General features: G+C 37.2%; 3 protein-coding genes across 4 annotated transcripts; 2 read left to right on the top strand and 1 right to left on the bottom strand.

Annotated features, from left to right (window-relative positions):
* Positions 1-128: 128 nt before the first annotated feature.
* On the bottom strand, positions 129-8,384 carry rgrb (retinal G protein coupled receptor b). 2 transcript variants are annotated; one of them, XR_003040358.2, is made up of 8 exons: positions 7,932-8,384; positions 7,503-7,659; positions 7,016-7,137; positions 5,419-5,572; positions 5,217-5,334; positions 4,335-4,448; positions 3,066-4,147; positions 129-2,605 (listed from the first exon to the last, which is right to left on the bottom strand). XR_003040358.2 is itself a non-coding variant. In XM_017434066.3 (7 exons), exons 1-7 carry the CDS (start codon positions 8,005-8,007, stop codon positions 4,007-4,009), a joined length of 882 nt encoding a protein of 293 aa, XP_017289555.1. In that variant the 5' UTR covers positions 8,008-8,384; the 3' UTR covers positions 2,840-4,006. The 2 variants fall into 2 exon arrangements, 1 of the variants encoding a protein (XP_017289555.1); XM_017434066.3 differs by lacking the exon at positions 129-2,605 and having other exon boundaries at positions 2,840-4,147.
* A 4,174-nt stretch (positions 8,385-12,558) lies between these two features.
* lrit1b (leucine-rich repeat, immunoglobulin-like and transmembrane domains 1b) lies at positions 12,559-15,820 on the top strand. The gene is made up of 4 exons (XM_017434494.3): positions 12,559-12,798; positions 13,131-13,591; positions 13,784-14,089; positions 14,214-15,820. The coding sequence occupies exons 1-4, from the start codon at positions 12,677-12,679 to the stop codon at positions 15,278-15,280; spliced, it is 1,956 nt and encodes a 651-aa protein (XP_017289983.1). The 5' UTR covers positions 12,559-12,676; the 3' UTR covers positions 15,281-15,820.
* Positions 15,821-17,091: 1,271 nt separating this feature from the next.
* On the top strand, positions 17,092-20,699 carry LOC108247534 (leucine-rich repeat, immunoglobulin-like domain and transmembrane domain-containing protein 2). Its single transcript, XM_017435738.3, has 3 exons — positions 17,092-17,203; positions 17,421-18,202; positions 18,325-20,699. The coding sequence occupies exons 1-3, from the start codon at positions 17,094-17,096 to the stop codon at positions 19,110-19,112; spliced, it is 1,680 nt and encodes a 559-aa protein (XP_017291227.2). The 5' UTR covers positions 17,092-17,093; the 3' UTR covers positions 19,113-20,699.
* The last annotated feature ends 60 nt before the right edge of the window (positions 20,700-20,759 follow it).

The raw sequence follows: 20,759 nt of genomic DNA, 5'->3' as shown, positions 1-20,759 counted from the left end.
ATAACTGTCATTTCTCTTCATAAGATAATCTAAAACTCTGACATAAAAAGTGGTGGGTAATAAGCACTTTTTGAGGAATGTTAGGCCTTCATTTTTTGTTGTTTTTGTCACTGTTCAGACAGCTGTAGTTGTAGTTTATGATTCATTTATTCATCTATATATTTTTGGTATACTCCAACAAAATTTCTCAGTTTTGCCAGAGGAGGGCAGTAAAGACAGATGACAGCACCCACCCTCCTGCACACATTAATGCAGTCAGAGAAAATGAACCCAACTTTCAGAACAACCCTGCTTTCAAACAGCTGTTCTTTGCAGCATTTAAACTGGTAAACCATGTAAGCAAACAAAGAAATGCTTATTCTTTTTAACAATCTGAATCACTATTTTGTTTTTAAGTGAAGATACTGTAAATATTATAGGGAAAAAAACAAACAAACAAAACTTGAATCTTAAAAATCCATAATCTGAAACTGCTTTCTGCACCAGAAAACAACCATGTATCAACAGTTTCAGCATAGCAGTGACATTTGTTAATACATAAAACATTTATATAGTTTAAGTAAAATTTAAATGAGTTATGTATGTCTGTATTTAGCCTTTTAGCATCACATACTAATTCCAGTAAAACCAATAATGTAACCCAACCCACTACACTTCATTCAGTGTGTGTGCACATTTTATTTGTTTTGTCATTTTAACTGTTATACAGTAGATTGTAACGGATGCTGTTCTGTATTCAGCAGATTATCTGAAGCTGAAAGGGCAGCGTGACAAACACACAGAAGATTAACACGCCATGAGGAAAAACTGCCCAATTTTACTAATGACAGAGGCTTGGCGCTGCAGCTGCTGTTACATAAACAGTTTTTTAATATTATAATCTTATATTTCTGCCATAATATGGCTTTTTAAAATACACACATTCGATGAATGATGTTGCAGAGTTGCTGCATGGATGGATAACTTCTCTTAAGTCATTCGTGTAAAAATGCAGAATAAAGAGTTGATTTGAAGGTTGATTTATAAGAAAGGACATAGCATTTCATGTGATGTGAGGGAGAACGTTGATGAGTGACCTTATGATGCAAATGAAAAATATAAAAATAAAAATGGCTGGCAGGTGTCGGTCACATCTTAGACAAATTTTCAGTGAGCATTGCTGATTTGGAAACCATGATCAACAACAATTCATGCAGGATTACGTAACACATGCCGAAGCTGATCATGGTTTTTAAATGTATTTTTTTCCAGCCTGTGATATAATCTGACTTGTGAAGTTTATTGTGTAATGTTCAAAGGATTTACTCTGACGTTTGTTTCCTCTCTAAGTAGTGTTCACCTTTGTCCTATGCTCATTACTCAGACATTTTCTAAAGAGGACCTGTTGTTAGGCCAAAATGCTATTGGTTATTTTGGCATTTGGAAATTTAAATATACCCCACCCCTCCATTTAATGTTTTTATTTAAATTTTTTCATTGTATGGTTTTGTTACTTAGAACCATGAAGTGTTAAGTGTCCTTAATTAATCATTTTGTATTTCTTTGCTTTTCAGAAACTAAAACTTATAAAAGGTTTAAATACTATGAAGCCGTCCTGACTTGTTTGGCACATTTTTAAGGTCGTGACAATTAAAATCATCAGCAACAAACAAACAGAGGTACGGGTTGTAACTGACTCCTTCTGAAGGTTTTAGGAATAAATAGTGAAAATATCCCAATGAATTACTAGAGAATAATTTCAAAAAGAAATATTGAGTTAAATGAGAAGTGTTTGAATAAACTTGTGATGAAAATGTGACCCTTTCATTAAAGAAAACATGGATAAATTAAATTTTACTTAGAAAATTTGGGTTTACCTTAAAAACAAAGCAAACTCTAAAGCAGCTTTGGTTTCAAGAATCTGAAAAGTTGAGGAGGTTTTTCCTATTTTGCAGCCAAATTCAAATAGCTAATAATGATTTATTTTCAATATATAAATTATTAAATATTTCTGAATTTGACTATTAAGGAAAAAGAGATTCGTTCTTATTATTATTTACTTACAACTGACTTTAATTAATGCCACTGAAGGAAAAGCTTTTATATTAGGGCATCTTACCCTTATTTTTAATAAGACAATCATGTTGGGGTGACTAAGCAAACATAGGAGAAAAATGGTAAAAGTTCTCTGTATTTTCCAAAGCTTAATATTCTTATGCCACAAAATATAACTAATGATTTCTAACACTACTGATCCTTCAGAATTGTCTTTAGTTTGACAGTTTTGCTGCAAATGTGATGCTTAATTACTGCAGTGTTGGTGTTTTATGTAAAGAAAAATAACCATACGGGTCTAAAATTTTACTCAGCTGAGTGGGCTGATTTTAACCAGAACCAGTCCATTAAAAGCTTAAGGCTTAATCTGTCTGTGACAAGTTCTTTTTTCTTCCGTCTTCCTGTGATTGTGTAGAGACTGTTTCCATCTTCAGCTTTGACAAAATTAGATCACTGGTCCACACATCCTCTAATCAGCGGTCAGCCAAAGGTAGTGCTCTTTCCAAGAATCTGATATCTGGTGAATTCTCCAGTCTCTCATGAATGCAGGTGGAAGGGGTGCAGCAGAAATCTGAAAGAGGATGTGAGTGTACCAAACATTTAATGCCCACTAATGAGCAGCTTGTTCGTGTGCTGGAGGGAAATCCAACACTGAGCTCTGCAATAGGATCCCTGAGTCTGCTTCTCTCCAGGGAAGTCACTGTTTTGCAACTTCAGCATTTTCTTGCAAGATAAACCTCTGCAGACATTCATAAACATATATATATATATATATATATATATATATATAAAAACAATACAAGGACACAATACTGATTTTTTTTAATCTGTAGCGACATCTAAGTACAGCTGAAATCATTTACAGCAGTAATAATATAGCCAAATCCATACAAATATGGCTAATTTTATTGTGTGGGTTTAACTTCTGATTTAAATATTGACCATTTCAGGCTCTAATACCGTGTGACTCCTGCTCATAACAATATACTTCAGATAAGATGAGCCAACATTTTCACAGAGTGGATTTTTACCTGCTGATGACTGCCCTCTTCAGGTCAGTGTGACAGACACTTTGCCCCACTGTGGGTTATTTATGGAGTGGGTGGATTTAGGAGCTTAGAACCCGTTTCTGTGCCCTACTTCAAAAAAGACTGTAGAAAAAGAAACAAAAGATATTTCAGTGCCAAGTCAGCTGAGAATAAATCCTCCACATTGCAGTTGTATTTTTAGTTTCCTAATGCTTATCTTAAGGCCTTAAAGGTCTGACGGCTCGCTCCTCGATGAATTCTTCAAATATAATCACATTTCTTTACTCAAGTGCATGAAGAGAATAAGCCAGTCTTCCATTTCTCTTGACTAGAAAGGCCTCTGCTTTTGCTTTTATACAATGGAATGTATAAAACTGATATTAAAAAAAGCAGCTAAATACAAATGTATTTGGAGGTAAAGTAATGTGAGATATACAAAACTGTAAAGCACTAATTAGTGATTTATTCCTAGTGAAGGCACTTCAGTAATCAGCTACTGTACCTAGGAAAGTGATTAGTCTCACGTTGCCTCAGGTGAACGTGTGGGTGCTGTGTAATTGTGTAATACAGTCTTAACACAGTCAAAGCTTCCTCCTCTGAAATAGGAATGACGTCACCAAGTGCCTCATGAAACAAAGCAGACAGCAGATAAGCAGTGTTTGTGTACCGAGTTAATCATGGACGGAGGAGCACCGCAGCGTAAAGCCAAGCTGCTGGGAAAAGAAGTTTAAAATGCACCAATCCAGCATGAGGCGTTAAAGCTGCAGCCAGAAACACGATCCTGAGCTCCATCTACTGTCCTAAAGGGGGTGAAAATATCTGTACAGTCAACTAAATGTTTTAACATTGTTCGGTTTACAATATATTAGTATGCATGTATGAGAAACCTATGGTGAAGGCAAAGGACGGACTTAATAGTTGGACAGAACGTTGAGGTTCTTTTTTTATTTGGACTTCTTGATGTCTGGCTCGACAATCTTCTGTCCGGTGAGGAAATGCCAAATACCACCTCGGTAGAACTCATTTCCAAATGAGTAGAAGAGAGCATTGAAGAAGGGATTTGTCTTTGCAATCACTGGAAGCACCTACAAGACATGAACAAAAGCATTTTCATCGTTTTGAGGGCACTTAAATGATTTTCATTTTCTTATTTTCAGTCAAGGAAAAAGTTATTGCTGATACAAGAATATGGTGAGATGGTTTACTATATAAACTGGTTTTGAATATAATTTCCTCTTCTATGTGTTTGAATGAAATAAAACAAGCGCTCACCATCCGGAGTTTTGGGGAGATGAGTTTCACATTTTCAAAGCAGGCGTAGACGCACATGATGATGTAGGGGCCCCAGCACATCAGCATTACCCTCAAGGGCAAACTGGTGTTGAACTAGAAAATTGATTTCATTGTGTTACATGTTACAATGTGGGTTCGATGTATACGATATAAAGCTAAAACAGAAAATTACCTTGTCCAATGTCCAAAAACTTATAAAACAGCTATTTAGAGGCATTATCTAAACAAACACATTTGAACTTATTTTAGGTCTTATTTATCCAATAAATTCCAGTTTGTACAGCTTCACTCTTATCATTTATGCCTTTCAGCGTTTGTTGTGGTGTTCCACAGGGTTCTGAGCTTGGACCAGTTCTGTTCTTCCTGTACATATTTCTAACAGTCATACCCCTGTAAGATACTGGAATTTGTCTCCTTTTAGTTTGACTTCTGGACTGTTGTTCTAGCTGGGCATCCAACTAGTTCCCTGGAAAACCTGACAGCTGGTTTTAAAAGCAGCAGAGTTCTCCAGAGTTGGCCTCCTTTTATTGGTTTCATGTAAAAATTAGATTCACATAAAAAATTCAGACTAATCACATACAAAGCCTTTAATGACAATGCTCTGTCCTGCAGCTCATTACTCATTTTTATTGTTTTATTTGTTATATTGTTTTTATTATTGCTTAATTTAAAAAAAATGCTACCAGGGTCTTTTCTCTCCATGTGTAAAACTTTGTTGAGAGAAGACAAAAAAAAGGTTAAGAAATGATGAAAATCAAAGCAACCCCACTGATTTAAAAGTCATGAGTATGTTTATGTTTCAGTTAAGGTTTTAACCTTTTTGATATTGTGGAGGATTTAAAAAGGCTGCAGCATATTTACCCTGTGATGGTGGACCTTTTTGAATTGCTTGTAGATGGAATTGTAACATGAAATCACGGTGATCGATGGGAACAACAGGTAAAGCAACACCAGACTGAGCATGTAGGTGATATAATCCCTGTCAGAGAGAAAAGTGACTTGAATAAATAGTTGTTCATCAGAGCACGGATTCCTTATAACCCCTGTTTTTATGTAACTCCACCTGTCTCCTCTGGTGTAGTCCAGCGTGCAGCACGTCCTCATTGGCTCAAAGTCATAGACACCCCATCCCATGAGTGGAAGGGCGGACCAGAAGACGGAGAGAAGCCAGATGAGGCCACAAATTGTAATAGTTGTGCTCCAAAAAAGCTTTTGCCCTGCAGAAAAAAAGTGCACATAAACAGTTTAAATTCAGCTAAGATGTTTGATTATGACATAAAGGGAATATAATGCTAAAACTACAGTTGTTCAGTAGCTCATGACACTAAAATGCTGTCAGATTTTGTAGGTTTTCACTAAAAAAAAGTAGCAGCGAGTGCATTTGCAGAGTTCTGTCAGAAATTCTACGACAAAGACATACCAGGTTATTGCATGTGTCGCATATATGTTTAATTCAGTTTATTCTTTTTTACAGTTTATTTCTAAAGCACTAATTCACAACAAAAATCCTCTCAAAGCAGTTATAGACAAAGTAATCACGCCCAATTCAAACTCAATTACACACATTTATTTTTTCCTCCCAATAGAATGGGACTTCATAAAAAAAGAGCTTCTATTTTTATGCACTCTTTAGCAAATCCATCAGGGAAAACCTAATCCTGTCAAGCCTAATACACTGCAGAAATGCATGAATTCATCTATTGTGATTATGTGGGAACTGGAGTGTTCACTTAAAGAGAACAGGCCTCTTTGAAAGCATTAAAGTAAATGCATTAACTTGTCATATGACTGCGGTGGACGTGCACGGAAAGTCATTTCTTTTTGCTTGTTCAGTGAAGCCATAGATTTAAAGCAGTCAAGCAGAGGGATTTATAGGTTTGCATAAAATTCCTTTCTCTTACTAAAATAAATACGGTTTTGAAGTATGTTGCCTAAAACCTCCTTAGGTGACAGGACACACTGAAGTGCCTCATCACATTTAGATCCAAGCACTATGATCAGTTTGTCCATGTGTTCAACTGTATGAGAAAAATTAGTTTAGTTTGTTACCTTTAAAGACATTTTACACATTTTTTCCCCCACATGAAACATCCCAGGACAAGTTAATGCTTATATAACATAAAAGAAAAAGGAATTACTTCTACAAGAACTACTGTTGTCTTTTAAATATTTGGAACTAATGTTTAATTAATTTTCTTTATTTAAAAAAGCTGAACTAAAAAGATTTCCTTGCTATTATCTTATAGAGCATGAGAGCTTTTGGTGTATAATCCTCACCAAATTACATCCAATTACATCTGCACATTCGATTTCATAACTACATTCTTACCAGGCCGTAATTAGCTTCTCCAGCTGAGTACTACATATTGGAATTAAATGTGCACAATAAGGCCATTTGGAAGAAGTGGAACAAGTATTTGGAGGCTAAACTTTGCTGATTAGTCCATTAAAAAGAAAAAATAAATCACCTTCAACAGAGAGGCCATTGAGTTTCAGTTGAGCCCTATATGTGGCTGCAAAACGAAATAATTTGAGGGACCAATGGTAAAAAAAAAAAAAAAGCTTTTCTTGCAGCTTTTCTGTGATTCTCGCATGTGCTGGCAAATTCAACCTAAATGTAGATTTTTGTGCAGTAGTGGTGATTTTTTTTTTTAACTTACTAGTGCAGTACTGGTGGTATCTGTCCCAGGCGATTGCAGCCATGAAACTGATGGAGGCCAAGACTGAAATCATTCCCTGGAAAGCGTGAAAATTACAACCCTCTTGACCAAACGGCCAATACCTATGAGACAAAGACACTTGTGTTATAATTCCTTTGACTGTATTCTTTTTTTTTAAAAATAAAACAGCAGTAAGACTTTTCAACAGAATAAGCAGTAGTTTTTTGGTTTTTTTTGCCAATGCTTACTTACAACCTCACATCATGGACAGCCTATATACTGTATGTGGACTTAATGTAAATGTATTACATTAAAATGATTAATAATGTTGGACTACAAGTAAACAGTTTCTCAGAAGATCTTATGTCTACCTTTGGACTTATTTTGTCTTTGTAAATTTGCAGACTTTTTGCACCTTTTTGCACCAAAAAAACCCAACAAAAACATAAGTGTGTGTAGGATAATAGTGCTTTCTTTTGATTATTACCTGAGATAGCTTGCATAAGCAGCTGTGAGCCCGTTTAAATTCAAACTGATGTCGGCCACAGCGAGGTTGAAGACGAAGAAGTTACTGGGGTTCCTCATCTCCCTCACCGTGAGGAAGGATAGGATGCTGATGATGTTGAGGAAGAACCCCAGCAGGCCTGAAAATGGAAAAAAAAAAAGTCAAAGATTATACCTTAAATGTCACATAACCAGACTTTCATCAGCACTGCAAAACAGTCTCATAAACATGGTTTTATTCTAAACTTTATGGCTCACAAAGCTTGCAAACAAGTATTTCTAATAGTTTAAGGACCTTTTTTGTATTATTTACATTACATAGAAAAAGTGACTATGTAATGCAGGGACTGTTACATCTTCTGATGCTATGCAAGCTGTACTCTTTGGAGAAACCTGCTTAAATCTAACTTACCCCCAACAAGAAGTGCAGAGCCGAATGCAAACATGTCAAAGTCCGTGAATCCCTCTGGTAGTGTATAGGTTCCCATGTTTGCATGCACAAATACAGCTCTGTGCGACACAAGTCTTTCGCCTCGCTGTGTATCAAGCTTTCTTTCCAAACGTCGTCTAATTATAAAGGCTCTTTCACGTGAAAAAGCATAAAGAGACTAATCTCCGTGAAACACCACCCCCTTTCTTTTGCAATCCTCGAAGGAATGAGCTCCACACCACAAACAGCACACTCTACAAACTCGCTGCAACTTTGTAACAAGAAAACAAACAAACAAACAAACAGACAAACAAACAAACAAAAAACAAATAAAACTTTGCACTCGAAGTATTTGTTCTGACAACTGAGAGACGTGGGTTTAGATATCAGCTGTGTTTTCAGGTCCTCTGTGGGCAGAAAGTAAACTTCCTTTGACGAGCCAGTCCAGTGGCATCATGGGAAATGTGGTCTTTTATCAGCGAGGTGAACTCTCACCCAGTCTGTTCATGTAGACCGCTGACTGAGTGTTAACAGTGGAAAAAGGAAGAGATAAGCTGAGTTTTGAAGTGCAGAAAGTATAGGGATAGTCTGGTATTTATTTGAACTGACTCTATGTCTAAAAGTTACCAGTAGTTACTAATTATTGAGTGCTCTATCTCTTTCAAAATAACACAGGTTTGATATTTTATGCAACATTATTTTGTTTGCATACAATACAGCCTCAAAAAAATTGGAAAATGGCTCACAAACGACATCAGCATCGGTTTTAAGGCACATTAGTAGTTAGGAGCACAATAAAAGGACAGTTCTGATTTTTTAAAGTCATGTTCAGTGTAAAAGTCATGAAAACATAATCTTACTTGTTGTAGATAGCTGTTTGAATGGCCTCAGTGTCAACAAACAATTTAATTCTGACTGGACTGAAGTCTGGACTCATTCACTATGAGTGTATGAATGTAGACTATATAGGAGATAGGAGACAGCAATATGTTTTTACATTTTTAACTTTACTTGAATATAGCGTAGTTCACAATTATGCAGCAAGTTTTCGAAAAAGAATACAATGAATACATGAAAAAGATACAATGTAGAACACGTCTGAATCTGAAGTGATAGACGACATATTTTGCTAGTTTAGGCTGAAATTTTGCAATAAATATCTCCTGACTCCAAAACACTGATAAAAAATACTCACTCTTATTTGTTACCCTTTGTCTTGTATGTTTTTACACAACCACAGACTGCAACTGTAACTATATAAGAACCTTTAAAATACTAAATTGAGTCTGTTCTGCTTTCTCACCATTTGTGATACAGAGTGTGAAGGTTTGTCTTCTTACAACCTCCTGTTTTATTCAGCAGCTACATGTCAGTGACAACAGGATCTTTTTATTTACATGTTTATCAAAATAACCCCCAAAATGAGGACAGCAGGAAAGTGTCTGTCACTTCAGCTTGAACCTTTCAAAATGTGACATTTGTGCGGAGTCTGATGGATCCACTAATCTCTCGCAGATTACCAAACTCATTAACTATGGAGAAACAATGTGTCCCAATGGGTTTTTAATACCCTTTACTGAAAACGCACATATTGTCCTGACTGAGGGTTCGGGCTTCCTCACGTTCTCCAGAGGAGAGCTGCAGCGTTGATGCATCTGCTGCTCTGACACATGGGGCAACGGAAATGTTTTGATCTCACTCTGGAGCGTCTGATGCAGGAAATCATGTCTGCTGTAATCCAAATACGAGTTTTAGTCTTAGTTTGCTCGGCGCTGAGGGAATAGCGCGAGGTCATGCTGGAACGTAAAGCAGCACAGTGCCAAATTTCGCAACTCAAAGATTCAATTACACAATCTGTTAAGCCACTGCAGCAGAGGGGGATGAAGCTAAAGCCAGTTTGAACCAGCCAGATGGAGAAAGAATGTAGTGGATTTATGGATGCTGTAGGGAAAACTTTGGAATGAAAGTTAACTAATATTGTTTTTTACTGATTCAGTTCATTTTGAAAGTGGTATATTCATAATTCTACGTCTGTGTCAGCCTTAAGAGATCAATTATCAAACCGTATCTAATGTAATTTAATCTTTTTGCACTTTCTCGTCACTATGTTTCCCTGCAAACTTAATTTAGAATAAAAATCTGCTGCTTCACGTGACCTAAAGCCTGGGACTGCAGTAGTTTTCTAATGTATGTGTACCTTTGTAGTGGTTAAACATTAGTCCATTAGCAAATAGTTATTAACTCCAAGATAATCTTTTGGTTTTGCAATGAAACAAAGGTTCCACTTTTGCAGCTGAACCAAAGCCCAGAACTTTGTAAGTTATTCGAATGAAAGTGGTTTTGTTTTATTCATCTGAAAAGTGTCAACACTGGAAACCAGTAACATGAACTCAGTCCCTGCTCCAGAACACTGGCATTTAACTTCCAACTTTTCTTAACAAACACTTTAGATGGAAAAATACATCAAATGATATTTTGATGATTTGTCTGATGGCCAGTATTTGGCGTATTTCTTTAGTTTTAAACTAGTGCTTTTTACAATTTCGGGAAAATGGCTGGTCATTATGGACGGCATGGGGACGCGCCTCTCCTGCGACCCAGAAAAGAAAAAGTGGGTAAAAAAAATGAATGGATGGCTGAATGGTCATGATCGCATGGTGAATTCCAGCATTTGGGAAATAAGATGGCTCATTAACTCTTTGAGTCTTTTTCTTCTTATTTAGTAACTCCCCCACTGTTCCTTCTCCAAATACATCATTACTCTTCAGCTAAGAAGAGTTCCTCTATTCATCAGAACACAGAAGTCATTTGCAAAATGCTCCAAGCTTGTTTAGATGTAAATTTGAAAGATTTTGATTCCAAATTTTGTGTTGAGGTTACATGAACACTTTTCTTGACCTCTACCATCACTGTGAAGTTTCTTTATTAGATTCCAAGCTACTAAAACAAACTTTACTCATCTGTAGTTTCCTGCTTTCCTTTTATTTGTTTATTACATTTTTTTTAAATTATGAAGCAGCAGATTACAGAAACCCCATAGTTGCCTTGTTCCAACAAGGTTTGAGAAGTAAGATTATTACAATATTTTAACCTTACATTTCTAACATTTACATAAACATACATTATCCTTAACATTGACTGTGGATAACAAGCTAACAAGATCAAATCGGTCTACACAGTAAAGATAATACAAAGGTCAATCACTGGATTAACTAATGCTGCCTTATCAGAGTACTTTTAGATTATTGTATTAGCATTTATGTATTCATAAAGTCTTATAGAATTTAAAAATTCTCATCAACTCATCAAAATCCTGAGCCTTTACTTATTGCAAATTTCATTTTTGAAGGCTCCTTCTTGAACCATTACACGTAACACTGGTCTCACTAGGAATAGTGTGGCACGGACAGGTGCAGGGTGAGAGATTTTACTGTCTGGGACAGCCTCTGTAAAAGAAATGAAACAAGGGTGTAATAACAAGAGACAGAGAGATGAATGGATTAAAGGATTAGAAATCCCCCTCTGCCCCGTCCGAGGCAGTCATGTCTCTGCACCTGCAAAAACCCCTCAGGGACTGTGACAACACATGCGTCATCCACAAAGTGTGTCACAGTCACACACGTGTTTACAGACTAGAAGTACAGAGACGTTTTTTTCTGTACATTATAACCATATACTCAATAGAGATGAAGTATTTTCATTCTTTGTAATTTATTGTGAACAAGGAACCAAAACAGATTTTGAATTCATTTGTATTAATGTGTTTAAGTTTGAAGGATTTATTTCTGTGAGAGCATTTGTATGTGAGTGTGTTTATGATAAATGTTTGCAAGTCAAAGTTTAAGACTTTATATTTCATTGAACAGGAAAATTTACTTTTACCTTGAGGAAATAAATAAAACATATATATATATATATATATATATATGTATGTATATCATTGAGAGTAATCATTCTGTCATCATCACTTTTACCTTTGACTAGATAAACAAGACAGAGTAACTCGAAACACTTTGTACCTGTATTTACTCTTTACTGACATCTAGTGGTCATTAATGATTTTACACCTCTATTTAGTCACTTTTGACTTTTAACGACTTTATTACACATGAAAATGCTGAAAAGGAGCTCAGACATTCACATATATTCATATAATTTTTTATTGTCAATGTATTTTCTATGAAAAAACATGTAAGTCTTAAAAAAATAAATATATATGTATACTGAGAAACATTCTGAAATATTGCAATATTAAAACAAATCTAAACTATCCTTATATTCATATTTCTTTATCCTACTTAAAAAAGTCAGTTACAAATATTCATAGCTGGTAGATTTATAAAGTTCTTTTTGAGCCCACTTAAATGCAGCCACAGACATGATTTAAGTTCTGCATTGTTAAATTGTTTTTGTCTTGTTATATTTAACCAACTAAAATACAGTTTTGGGAAATGTTTCCCTTGTGCACAAAAGTGAAAACTATGCAGCCTATCAGCTTCCAGGAAAGAATAGTCTAATCGTGTGAATGAAAATAACCCAAGTCCTCCTCTAATCCCTGCCTCTATCCTTTTTTATCTGTGGATTCAGACCAGTCGCAGCAGTTGGAGCTGTGAGCCTGTGAACCACCACAATGCATCTGATGTTCCCTTAGACTGCATTGCAGCACCTATTTTTTTATTATTGTAGTTTAGTCTGGTAGAGTTTTAGTTGCCTGCAGAGGAGGAACCATGGTCCGAAAATTTGCTGCTGCTTTTTGTTTGGCTTTAGCTTTTCTTCCTCTTATGAGCACTTCGTGTCCTTCACAATGCAGCTGCTTCTTTCATAAACTAAGCGATGGATCTAAAGCAAGGTGAGTGATTTGGAAGTTGCTTTCTGTATGAGCGTTTTATTGCATGCAAACTGATTTCACTGCTACTTTCGACTTTTCAGTTACTCTGTAGAAAAGGCGATTAACGCAGGGTTGCTCTTTAATCTCCTTTGCTTGATACTGAAGACTAGCTTACTACCTTTTTCTCAAACTGGTTTGTTTTTAAATTTGAAAAAAAAGAAGTATAAAACACGTCTAGTTTTGATGCAAATCTGTTTTTATAATCCCCCAAATAAAGAAAACAAAACATCTTTTGATTATTACATTTATTGGTTACATTAAAATCCAACTTTTGTTTTCTTTCTGTCTTGCAGGAGTGTGCTTTGCAATGATCCGGAAATTACTGTGGTACCTCCAAATTTCCCCACTGACACATCAAAGCTACGTATAGAGAAGACAGCGATTACACGGATTGCCAGTAACAACTTCCACTACCTCAACAGTCTGGAGTTTCTTTGGATGTCTTTCAATTCACTCAACTCCCTGAACCCTGACAGTTTCCGGGGTCTCTACAACCTGGATGAGCTCAGGCTGGATGGAAACTCCCTCACCTCCTTCCCTTGGGAAGCTCTGACTGACATGCCAGTCCTGAGGCTCCTCGACTTGCACAACAACAAGATCTCCACCATCCCATCCTCAACCACCATGTACATCAAGAACATCACATATTTGGATCTATCCAGCAACACTCTCACAACAGTTCCTGCTGAAGTTCTCACAATGTGGCTGAGTGTGAAGCCTTCCCAAGACTCGGATTCCTCTAAACTAATTCTAGGTGAGGATGAAGCTGTGACATCTTAGGATATTGGAAAGTTTTCCTTTTAGAGCTCCCTCTTTGAGATAAGGATTAGTCTAATTATAGTCATTCTGTGCAGATTGCCTGATTAATTCTCTTTAATTCAACTCTCAGCTGCAATTTCTTCAACTTAAAGTTTTGCCTGAACTGTCAATTCTGCTTCCTCTGTAGGTCTTCATGACAACCCGTGGCTGTGTGATTGCCGACTCTACGATCTAGTCCAGTTTCAGAAGTCTCCCTCATCGTCTGTGGCTCTCATTGACACCAGGCTAAGGTGTGCTGATCCAGAGAACCTGTCAGGAGTTTCTTTCACTGAAGCAGAGCTCCAAAGATGCCAGGTCCCACGGGTGCACACGGCTGTAGCTCGAGTTCGGAGCTCATTGGGTAACAACGTTTTGCTACGCTGTGGCACCATTGGAGTTCCCATTCCAGAGCTGTCCTGGAGTCGTGCTGATGGCAAGAAAATGAATGGCACAGGTGTGTTTGTACTAAAATTAAACTGCATTTATTTTTGTACAAGTCCAAATGTCAGTGAGATAAAATCTGTTCTATTTGTGGTCATTTCTTTAACCTTTTGGGTGTTTTTGTTTTGACTTGACAGTTCAGGATGAGATTTCTAAGGAAGGCATCATTTGGTCCATTCTGAGTGTGCCTGCTGTGTCCTACAGAGATTCTGGGAAATATGTGTGCAAGGCAACCAACTTTGTGGGCACTGCAGATGCCATCATCTCCTTAGTGATCACTGATTCCATTCGGTCAGAGGAAGCAAATGGTGGTGTTTCTAAAAAAGGCAGAGCGAAGAAGCCTGGTGGCATTGGAAGAGCAGCATACCAGGAAAAACTCATTGCCAGATACGTTCCACCACCAACAAGCACTGTGGCCCAGCCCATTATCGAACCTCTTAATGGCAAAGGTGTGACGGGGAAGTACGAGATTGAGAGCTACAGTGTTTCTGATGGTGTTTCTAAGGGAAAACGCAAAGCATCAAACCCACGGAAGCTAGTGGAGGGTCAAAATGCTTTGGGAAACTTAGTTGCCAATGCTTCATCCTTACAACAAGTTCCAGAGAAAAGGGTGGTGCGTTCAGTGAAGGTCATTGGAGACACTGACAATACAGTTTCTTTAAACTGGCGTGCCCCTACAGCGACAAACACCACAGAATTCAGTGTCTTATACGCTGTGTTTGGTGAGAGAGACATGCGCCGCATTAATGTTGGTGCTGGAAAGAACCGGATCACCATCGAAGGCCTTGTGCCAAAGACAAAGTACATTGCCTGTATTTGCGTCAAAGGCTTGATTCCAAAAAAGGAACAGTGTGTAATCTTCTCAACCGATGAGGCCGCTAGTGCCAGTGGCACTCAGAAGCTCATTAATGTGGTGGTGATCACTGTGGCATGTGTGATCGCTGTCCCCCTGACACTGATCGTGTGCTGCGGGGCACTAAAGAAACGCTGCCAAAAGATGTTGGGGCGGCAAACAAAAGAAATGCAGGACTCCTATGTAACGTTTGAAACTCTTGGTCCTGGAGGCAAAGCTAAAGGAATGGAGGGCGAGTATCTGACCAGGTTAAATCCTGATGAATCTAACAGGCTGCTGTCAGCGAGATCCAGCGTTGACTCAGAGGCCATAGCAAGGACTGAAGGGCCACCTAATGAGTACTTCTGCTAAAACAGTTAAAGTGCCGGAGTGCTCAGAAACTCAAGAGAATCAAATAAACATTTTACATGTCTTCAGAGAACACTGATGCCTCTGTCACTAATGAACGTGTGAGATTATTTTTCAGCCTTGAGAAGAAAAAAAATCAGCCTTTGGTTTTGTTGAAAACAAAAAAAGGAAGATAAACACAATGACTTGATTTTATTATTGATGTATATGTTTAAGAATAATCTTTTCTACATGCACTTTTAAGTCATGGTTTCAACCGATAAAACTGTCTTGATGCCCTAAAGTCTCATAAACCCAATTACCTTTGTTTTTATTTTCCTGACTATAACTTTGTGTTTAAATCTTTACTTAGAACAGAAAGTGTTTAGAACAACCACAGTCTTTGTAGTTTGTTTTGTATGTCAGTATGATATTTATGTGCCAGGTTTACTGTTGGCTCAGAAACCTAAAATACAATGCATTTTATATTGTATAAATATTTGTAACCTTAAATACATGTGTATCTATGAATATACTGATAAAAAATAAATATTTTTTATATTACTTTATGTTCACAAGTTTTTTGTCTTATCCTCTTAGAATATATATACTTTTTTATACAGATAAAAATTAAAAATGTTTCATTTTAAGAGTAAATATCTGAGTTGATAAATTACTGTATATAAGAAAACACTCTTTGAAATGTAATTCCTGATTTTAAATGTTATTGGAGTTCTCGTAGGCTAAAACTCTCGGCTTCCGTTGATTTTCATTGCAGTGTCAGCTCATTAGTTGGTCCAACCTAAAATATGTTTCAGAATAATCATTTCTCTGCCATTTAATTTGGGAAAGATATCTTTGTTTTCCAGACAACAAAGTCTTTGTGCTTTACATTTCTTTGTTGGCATTTTTCTGAACAAAGTCTTCAAAAAATGTTTAGACTTGTATTAAATTTAGTTTCAAGTGTCACATCACTGTTTGTCTGAGTCTGCGATCAGGTAAAATTTTAATTTGACCTAATTAAAGGCCTGGAAAATTACTGTGAATTCAGGTGTAAAATTATGAATAAATATTACTAGTATTAAAGAAAAGTATTGGATTTGATGCCACATCTGAACTTTGAGCAATTAAAAAAACAGAAAACAAACAAAAAAATGCTAAATTAACTTCAAGGTGTTCCATAAGTAAAAAACGGCCTCGACTATTCAAGTAGATTGGGCTAAAAGAGACCGACATAACTAAATATTGGCTTAATCTCATTGTCTCTTAAATGCATTGTACCTTCGACATACGCTGAATACTGAAAGACAATTATTAAACAGTGAATTTATGGTCCTGTTGATGTTTATTTAACTTAAAACTTGTTTCAAATCCTGTCTCTGCCAACCTGAAACAACCAGTATTCGGATTATTGAGGTCAGATTACCGTCCTTCCCAGACATCTGTCTCACCACAGCCCTCCCTTTCAGAACCACTAAGCCTGAGAGGCTCCGGCCCACTTAACACAGATGGACCTCCCATCATGTCAGCACTGCTGCCATAGTTGGACATAAATAAATTAAATTAAACTGACATAAAGCTTTTTAGAATCACACTTAAAAGAAGAATGATACTATCAAATTTGGCATAACTCTTGACTGAACATGTGGAAATGTGAAATGCTTTTACCTTAGATCAGACAATACTTCTAAACAAAGTGGACCACTGATATAAATTCACCTTTCCCTTGTCTCATTAAGCATTGCGTCAAGGAAGATTAAGGTAATAGGCTTTCTTCCTTGCAGCTGATAGGCACGTCCTGCCCTCGCAGGCCTGTTTCTCATGTTGATCCAGGAACATGGATGTGCTTTATGTTGCGTTAGGTATCTCTCTTGTATTTGATATCATCACCCCTGGATTATCAAATTGTCTGTTGGGTTGCTCCTGCACAAATGACAACTTGGGCAGGTAGGCTGTCATTGAATCTACAGAAACTTTTAAAAGCTGGTCATGAAGTAGTCATGACCTTGCATTGAAAATGTGGTTTTAAATGTAACTTGTCAAGATGTGTTAAAACTTTAAAAAAATGTTAATAAATTTTAGACAATGCTACATCCACAAGTAGCTGTGTATAGTAGACGCCTTGATGTTGTCTCATCAGTCTATATCTTTTATACCATTCTAGGTCTTTACTATGTATGGAAACCTCTATGGGACATATCCCAGAGGACATCCCTAATGATTTCACTAAAATCAGAATTGAAAACTGCCACCTGACTGAGTTACCTCAAGGTTCTTTCTTTCAAATTAATTCCTTGGAGTTTCTATGGCTGAATTTCAATCAAATCACCCTGATGAACATCAAAAGTCTGCAGGGGCTTGCCAACCTTACTGAACTGAGGCTACAGGGGAACAAGCTGACCTCCATACCATGGGCGGCATTTCAAGACACTCCCAAACTCAAAGTTTTGGACCTAAAGCACAACCTGCTGGATGTGCTCCCTGAACACGCTCTGAGGCATTTACCATCACTGACCTACTTAGATTTATCCTTCAATCACCTAACCATCATATCAAAAGAAGTCTTTATTCACTGGCCACTTTACCAAGCTGCAGAGAAATCTTGGGGAAAAGAAGGACTGGTGTCCAATGTGATCTTGGCACTGCATGACAACCCCTGGTTATGTGACTGCCGCCTCAAAGGTTTTGTTGAATTCATCAGGGAGGTAAGCCCCCCCATCATTCTGATGAACTCTTACTTGATGTGCTCAGGCCCAGCCTCCAAGGCCGACAAGTTTTTCCATGAGATTCAGTTAAAAACATGCATGAAGCCAGTGGCCTCTGCCCAGGAGACTAACATCAATTTACCCCTTCGAGCAAATGCAACTCTGACATGTGTAGTCAAAGCCAGGCCAATCCCAACCATTCAGTGGAGGTACATTCTGAAGATCATCAGAGGACTTGCTTGTAAGTGTGTTTGTTTTTTTCACTGCCATCTTGAACTTGGTCTTTAATTTCCATGACCATGTCTGATAAAAGTGTTTTCTGATTTCAATGCTGTCTTCTTTGTTTCCTTTTCCTCTCTGCAGCTACAGAGACTCAGATAGATGAGGAGACCATCACATCACGGTTGGTGATTTCCTCTGTACACTTAGCAGACCAAGGACTCTACACTTGCATGGCCAACAACTTTATTGGTAATACTTCTGTCAATATCTCACTTAACATTGACTCCCCCAACTCCTCTGCCCCTCTTCGTTCACCTGAACCCATGCTGTCATCTGATGACAGTGGTCACATTGACATCCGTATTGCCAAGCAGACAGTGTATGGCATCACCCTAGAGTGGCAAATTGTGACAGACAACCCTGCAGAAACATGGTTCACCATCCACTTTGGCAAATATGATTCCCATAAGAAAGAGATTATCTACATTGGTCCTGGAATCAACAGCTACTCAGTCAACAACCTGCTCCCTGTCACCAAATATAAGGTGTGCATCACCCTGAAGAACCACCCACCCGGGGAGGACCAGTGTATTGTCTTTGTGACAGGAAGTGACATCAGTGAATTGGAGCAGAGGGAGAGACTCATCCATATTATAGTGATAGTTTGCGCCATGTTGCTGGCCGTGCCGGCTGGGATGTACGCGTGCACCACAGAGGCCAGGTTTAACTGCGTGGATCGTTGTGTGGACCTGTGGAGGAAGCGCAGGATGCATAAAGAGAACGTTGAGGGAACCGAGAGGCAGCACACCTTCGATAGCCTGCAGGCAGCCAGTGATGAAGCCCTGTGCAGGGACTCCAAGGATAAACCAGCAAAGAGACGGAAGTCTGAGGACAGGTGCAAAGGCGGAAGTGCCGCTTATCTCTACTAAATTCAAAGTATAAAACTGTGTATGTATGTGCTTTTGTAAATAATGTCAGTCTTTAGTGTCACTTCAGTTTGTGCCTTCTTCATTTACAGATTTGTCTTTGTTTGTAACGAGTCTAAACCTTTTCATCATTGGAGCAAAGAAAATGTTCCATCATCACTTTTCAAATTGTAATAAATTTGATTGTTGCTGAAAAAATCTCGTATTATGGTGTAGTTGGTAGTACTTTCACTCCACAGCAAAAGGTCACTGGTTTGAGTCTTGCATGTTGTCCTTGTACCAGGGGTGGGGGCAGGAGAGCCGATGGTCAATGTTGAGAATTGTTTGAAAAGTTTATGTAGTACTGTGACTGAAATGTTCTACAACTGGCAGCACAAAATGGAGATATTTTCATTGCAAATATATCTCTCAGGCTAACTCGAAATAAATAAGTCTTTATGTTCTTGTTTAAGGGTAAGTTTGCCATCATCTTTATTGACACACATAAACAAAAGAAGTCACTTTTTTCTCAACAACTCCTAAATAAAATAATCCATACTATTAGTCAAAGAGGGTATACTAAAATATTGTACATATTTATTACAATCACTAAAATAAATCATAATTTTGTAAATGGATTTTAGTTTTATATGACAATTGGTTCCATTTCATTTTTAAAAAGCATTGTTTTTATTGTCTTCTTTTTACGGTGCCCAAGCAGGCTGTCTTGTAATGAAAAGCAATGTTTTTGATGTGGATTAAAGAAGAAGACAAATGATGAGACATCCTCAGATTTTCAGCTCAATCACTTAGAGGATTTGTTACATAAGCAGTAAATTTATACATACGCTAGTAAGCAGATCAGAGTGATTTTCTATCTGAATCCTTGCCAGCAGGACATGATATTTCCATTTAATGACAGCACTGATCTGTATTTGTACAGTAGTTGTAAAGACAAATTCATGCTAAGTGAGTTAAACTTGATTATAAATAGGCAATTTATTCCTCTGAACAAAGATCAAAGAGGTCTGTCTTTTTATTATAGGTTTTACATGCTAAATTATAAAAGACGTATTTTGTAACAATATGTAGAGTATAATATTGTTCATCTGTGGTAAGCTATCTGAGCTATTTCTGCAGATTTCATTATCTCTGTTTCTGCTTTTTTTTCTGCTTTTCCACACTGTAATCAGCTAACTGCTAATCAGCTATCAGTTCTTCTTTTATTATTGTAATTATGTCATTGTCTTCAGAACATTGTTTGGACTCATTCTCAGACAAGGAGTTAACCACACTCAAGACAAATCTCAGATAAAAATTATACTTAAAATGAAACATTTGCAAACTCAAAACAACAGCTTACCTTTTCAAAACTCAATTAAAGTTTTTTTTTGGCTAAAAAATAATGATGGATGTTCTGAAAATAAGGATTTAGACCTATAATTCAGGTTCTGCCCTCAAACAGGTGAATATGGTTGAATGGTTCCATTTTGAGATTAAAAAAAATCTTTATATAAACAACCTCTTCCTGAAATGTTGGAAACCACTTGTTTCATGCACTATAATAACAAAATAAGAATAAACTAGCATTTGGAAATATCTTAATTCAGGGAGTGACTAACTGTTTGATAAATGTGATGGTGAACTAAAATAAGAAGCACAGAAACATCA

The sequence above is a fragment of the Kryptolebias marmoratus genome, linkage group LG17, assembly GCF_001649575.2.
Source record: "Kryptolebias marmoratus isolate JLee-2015 linkage group LG17, ASM164957v2, whole genome shotgun sequence".
NCBI lineage: Eukaryota > Metazoa > Chordata > Actinopteri > Cyprinodontiformes > Rivulidae > Kryptolebias > Kryptolebias marmoratus.
This window is presented reverse-complemented; position numbering and strand designations above follow the sequence as displayed.

Excerpts from the sequence above, each read along its gene's own strand:
- rgrb (XM_017434066.3), bottom strand. The coding sequence starts at position 8,007 with ATGGGAACCTATACACTACCAGAGGGATTCACGGACTTTGACATGTTT. Across the intron at positions 5,573-7,015 it reads ATACCACCAGTACTGCACTA|GGCAAAAGCTTTTTTGGAGC; the intron begins GTAAGTTAAAAA and ends TTTTTTCTGCAG. Across the intron at positions 4,148-4,334 it reads TCTCCCCAAAACTCCGGATG|GTGCTTCCAGTGATTGCAAA; the intron begins GTGAGCGCTTGT and ends CATGTCTTGTAG.
- lrit1b (XM_017434494.3), top strand. The coding sequence starts at position 12,677 with ATGGTCCGAAAATTTGCTGCTGCTTTTTGTTTGGCTTTAGCTTTTCTT. Across the intron at positions 12,799-13,130 it reads AGCGATGGATCTAAAGCAAG|GAGTGTGCTTTGCAATGATC; the intron begins GTGAGTGATTTG and ends TCTGTCTTGCAG. Across the intron at positions 14,090-14,213 it reads CAAGAAAATGAATGGCACAG|TTCAGGATGAGATTTCTAAG; the intron begins GTGTGTTTGTAC and ends TTGACTTGACAG.
- LOC108247534 (XM_017435738.3), top strand. The coding sequence starts at position 17,094 with ATGGATGTGCTTTATGTTGCGTTAGGTATCTCTCTTGTATTTGATATC. Across the intron at positions 17,204-17,420 it reads ACAAATGACAACTTGGGCAG|GTCTTTACTATGTATGGAAA; the intron begins GTAGGCTGTCAT and ends ATACCATTCTAG. Across the intron at positions 18,203-18,324 it reads GATCATCAGAGGACTTGCTT|CTACAGAGACTCAGATAGAT; the intron begins GTAAGTGTGTTT and ends TCCTCTCTGCAG.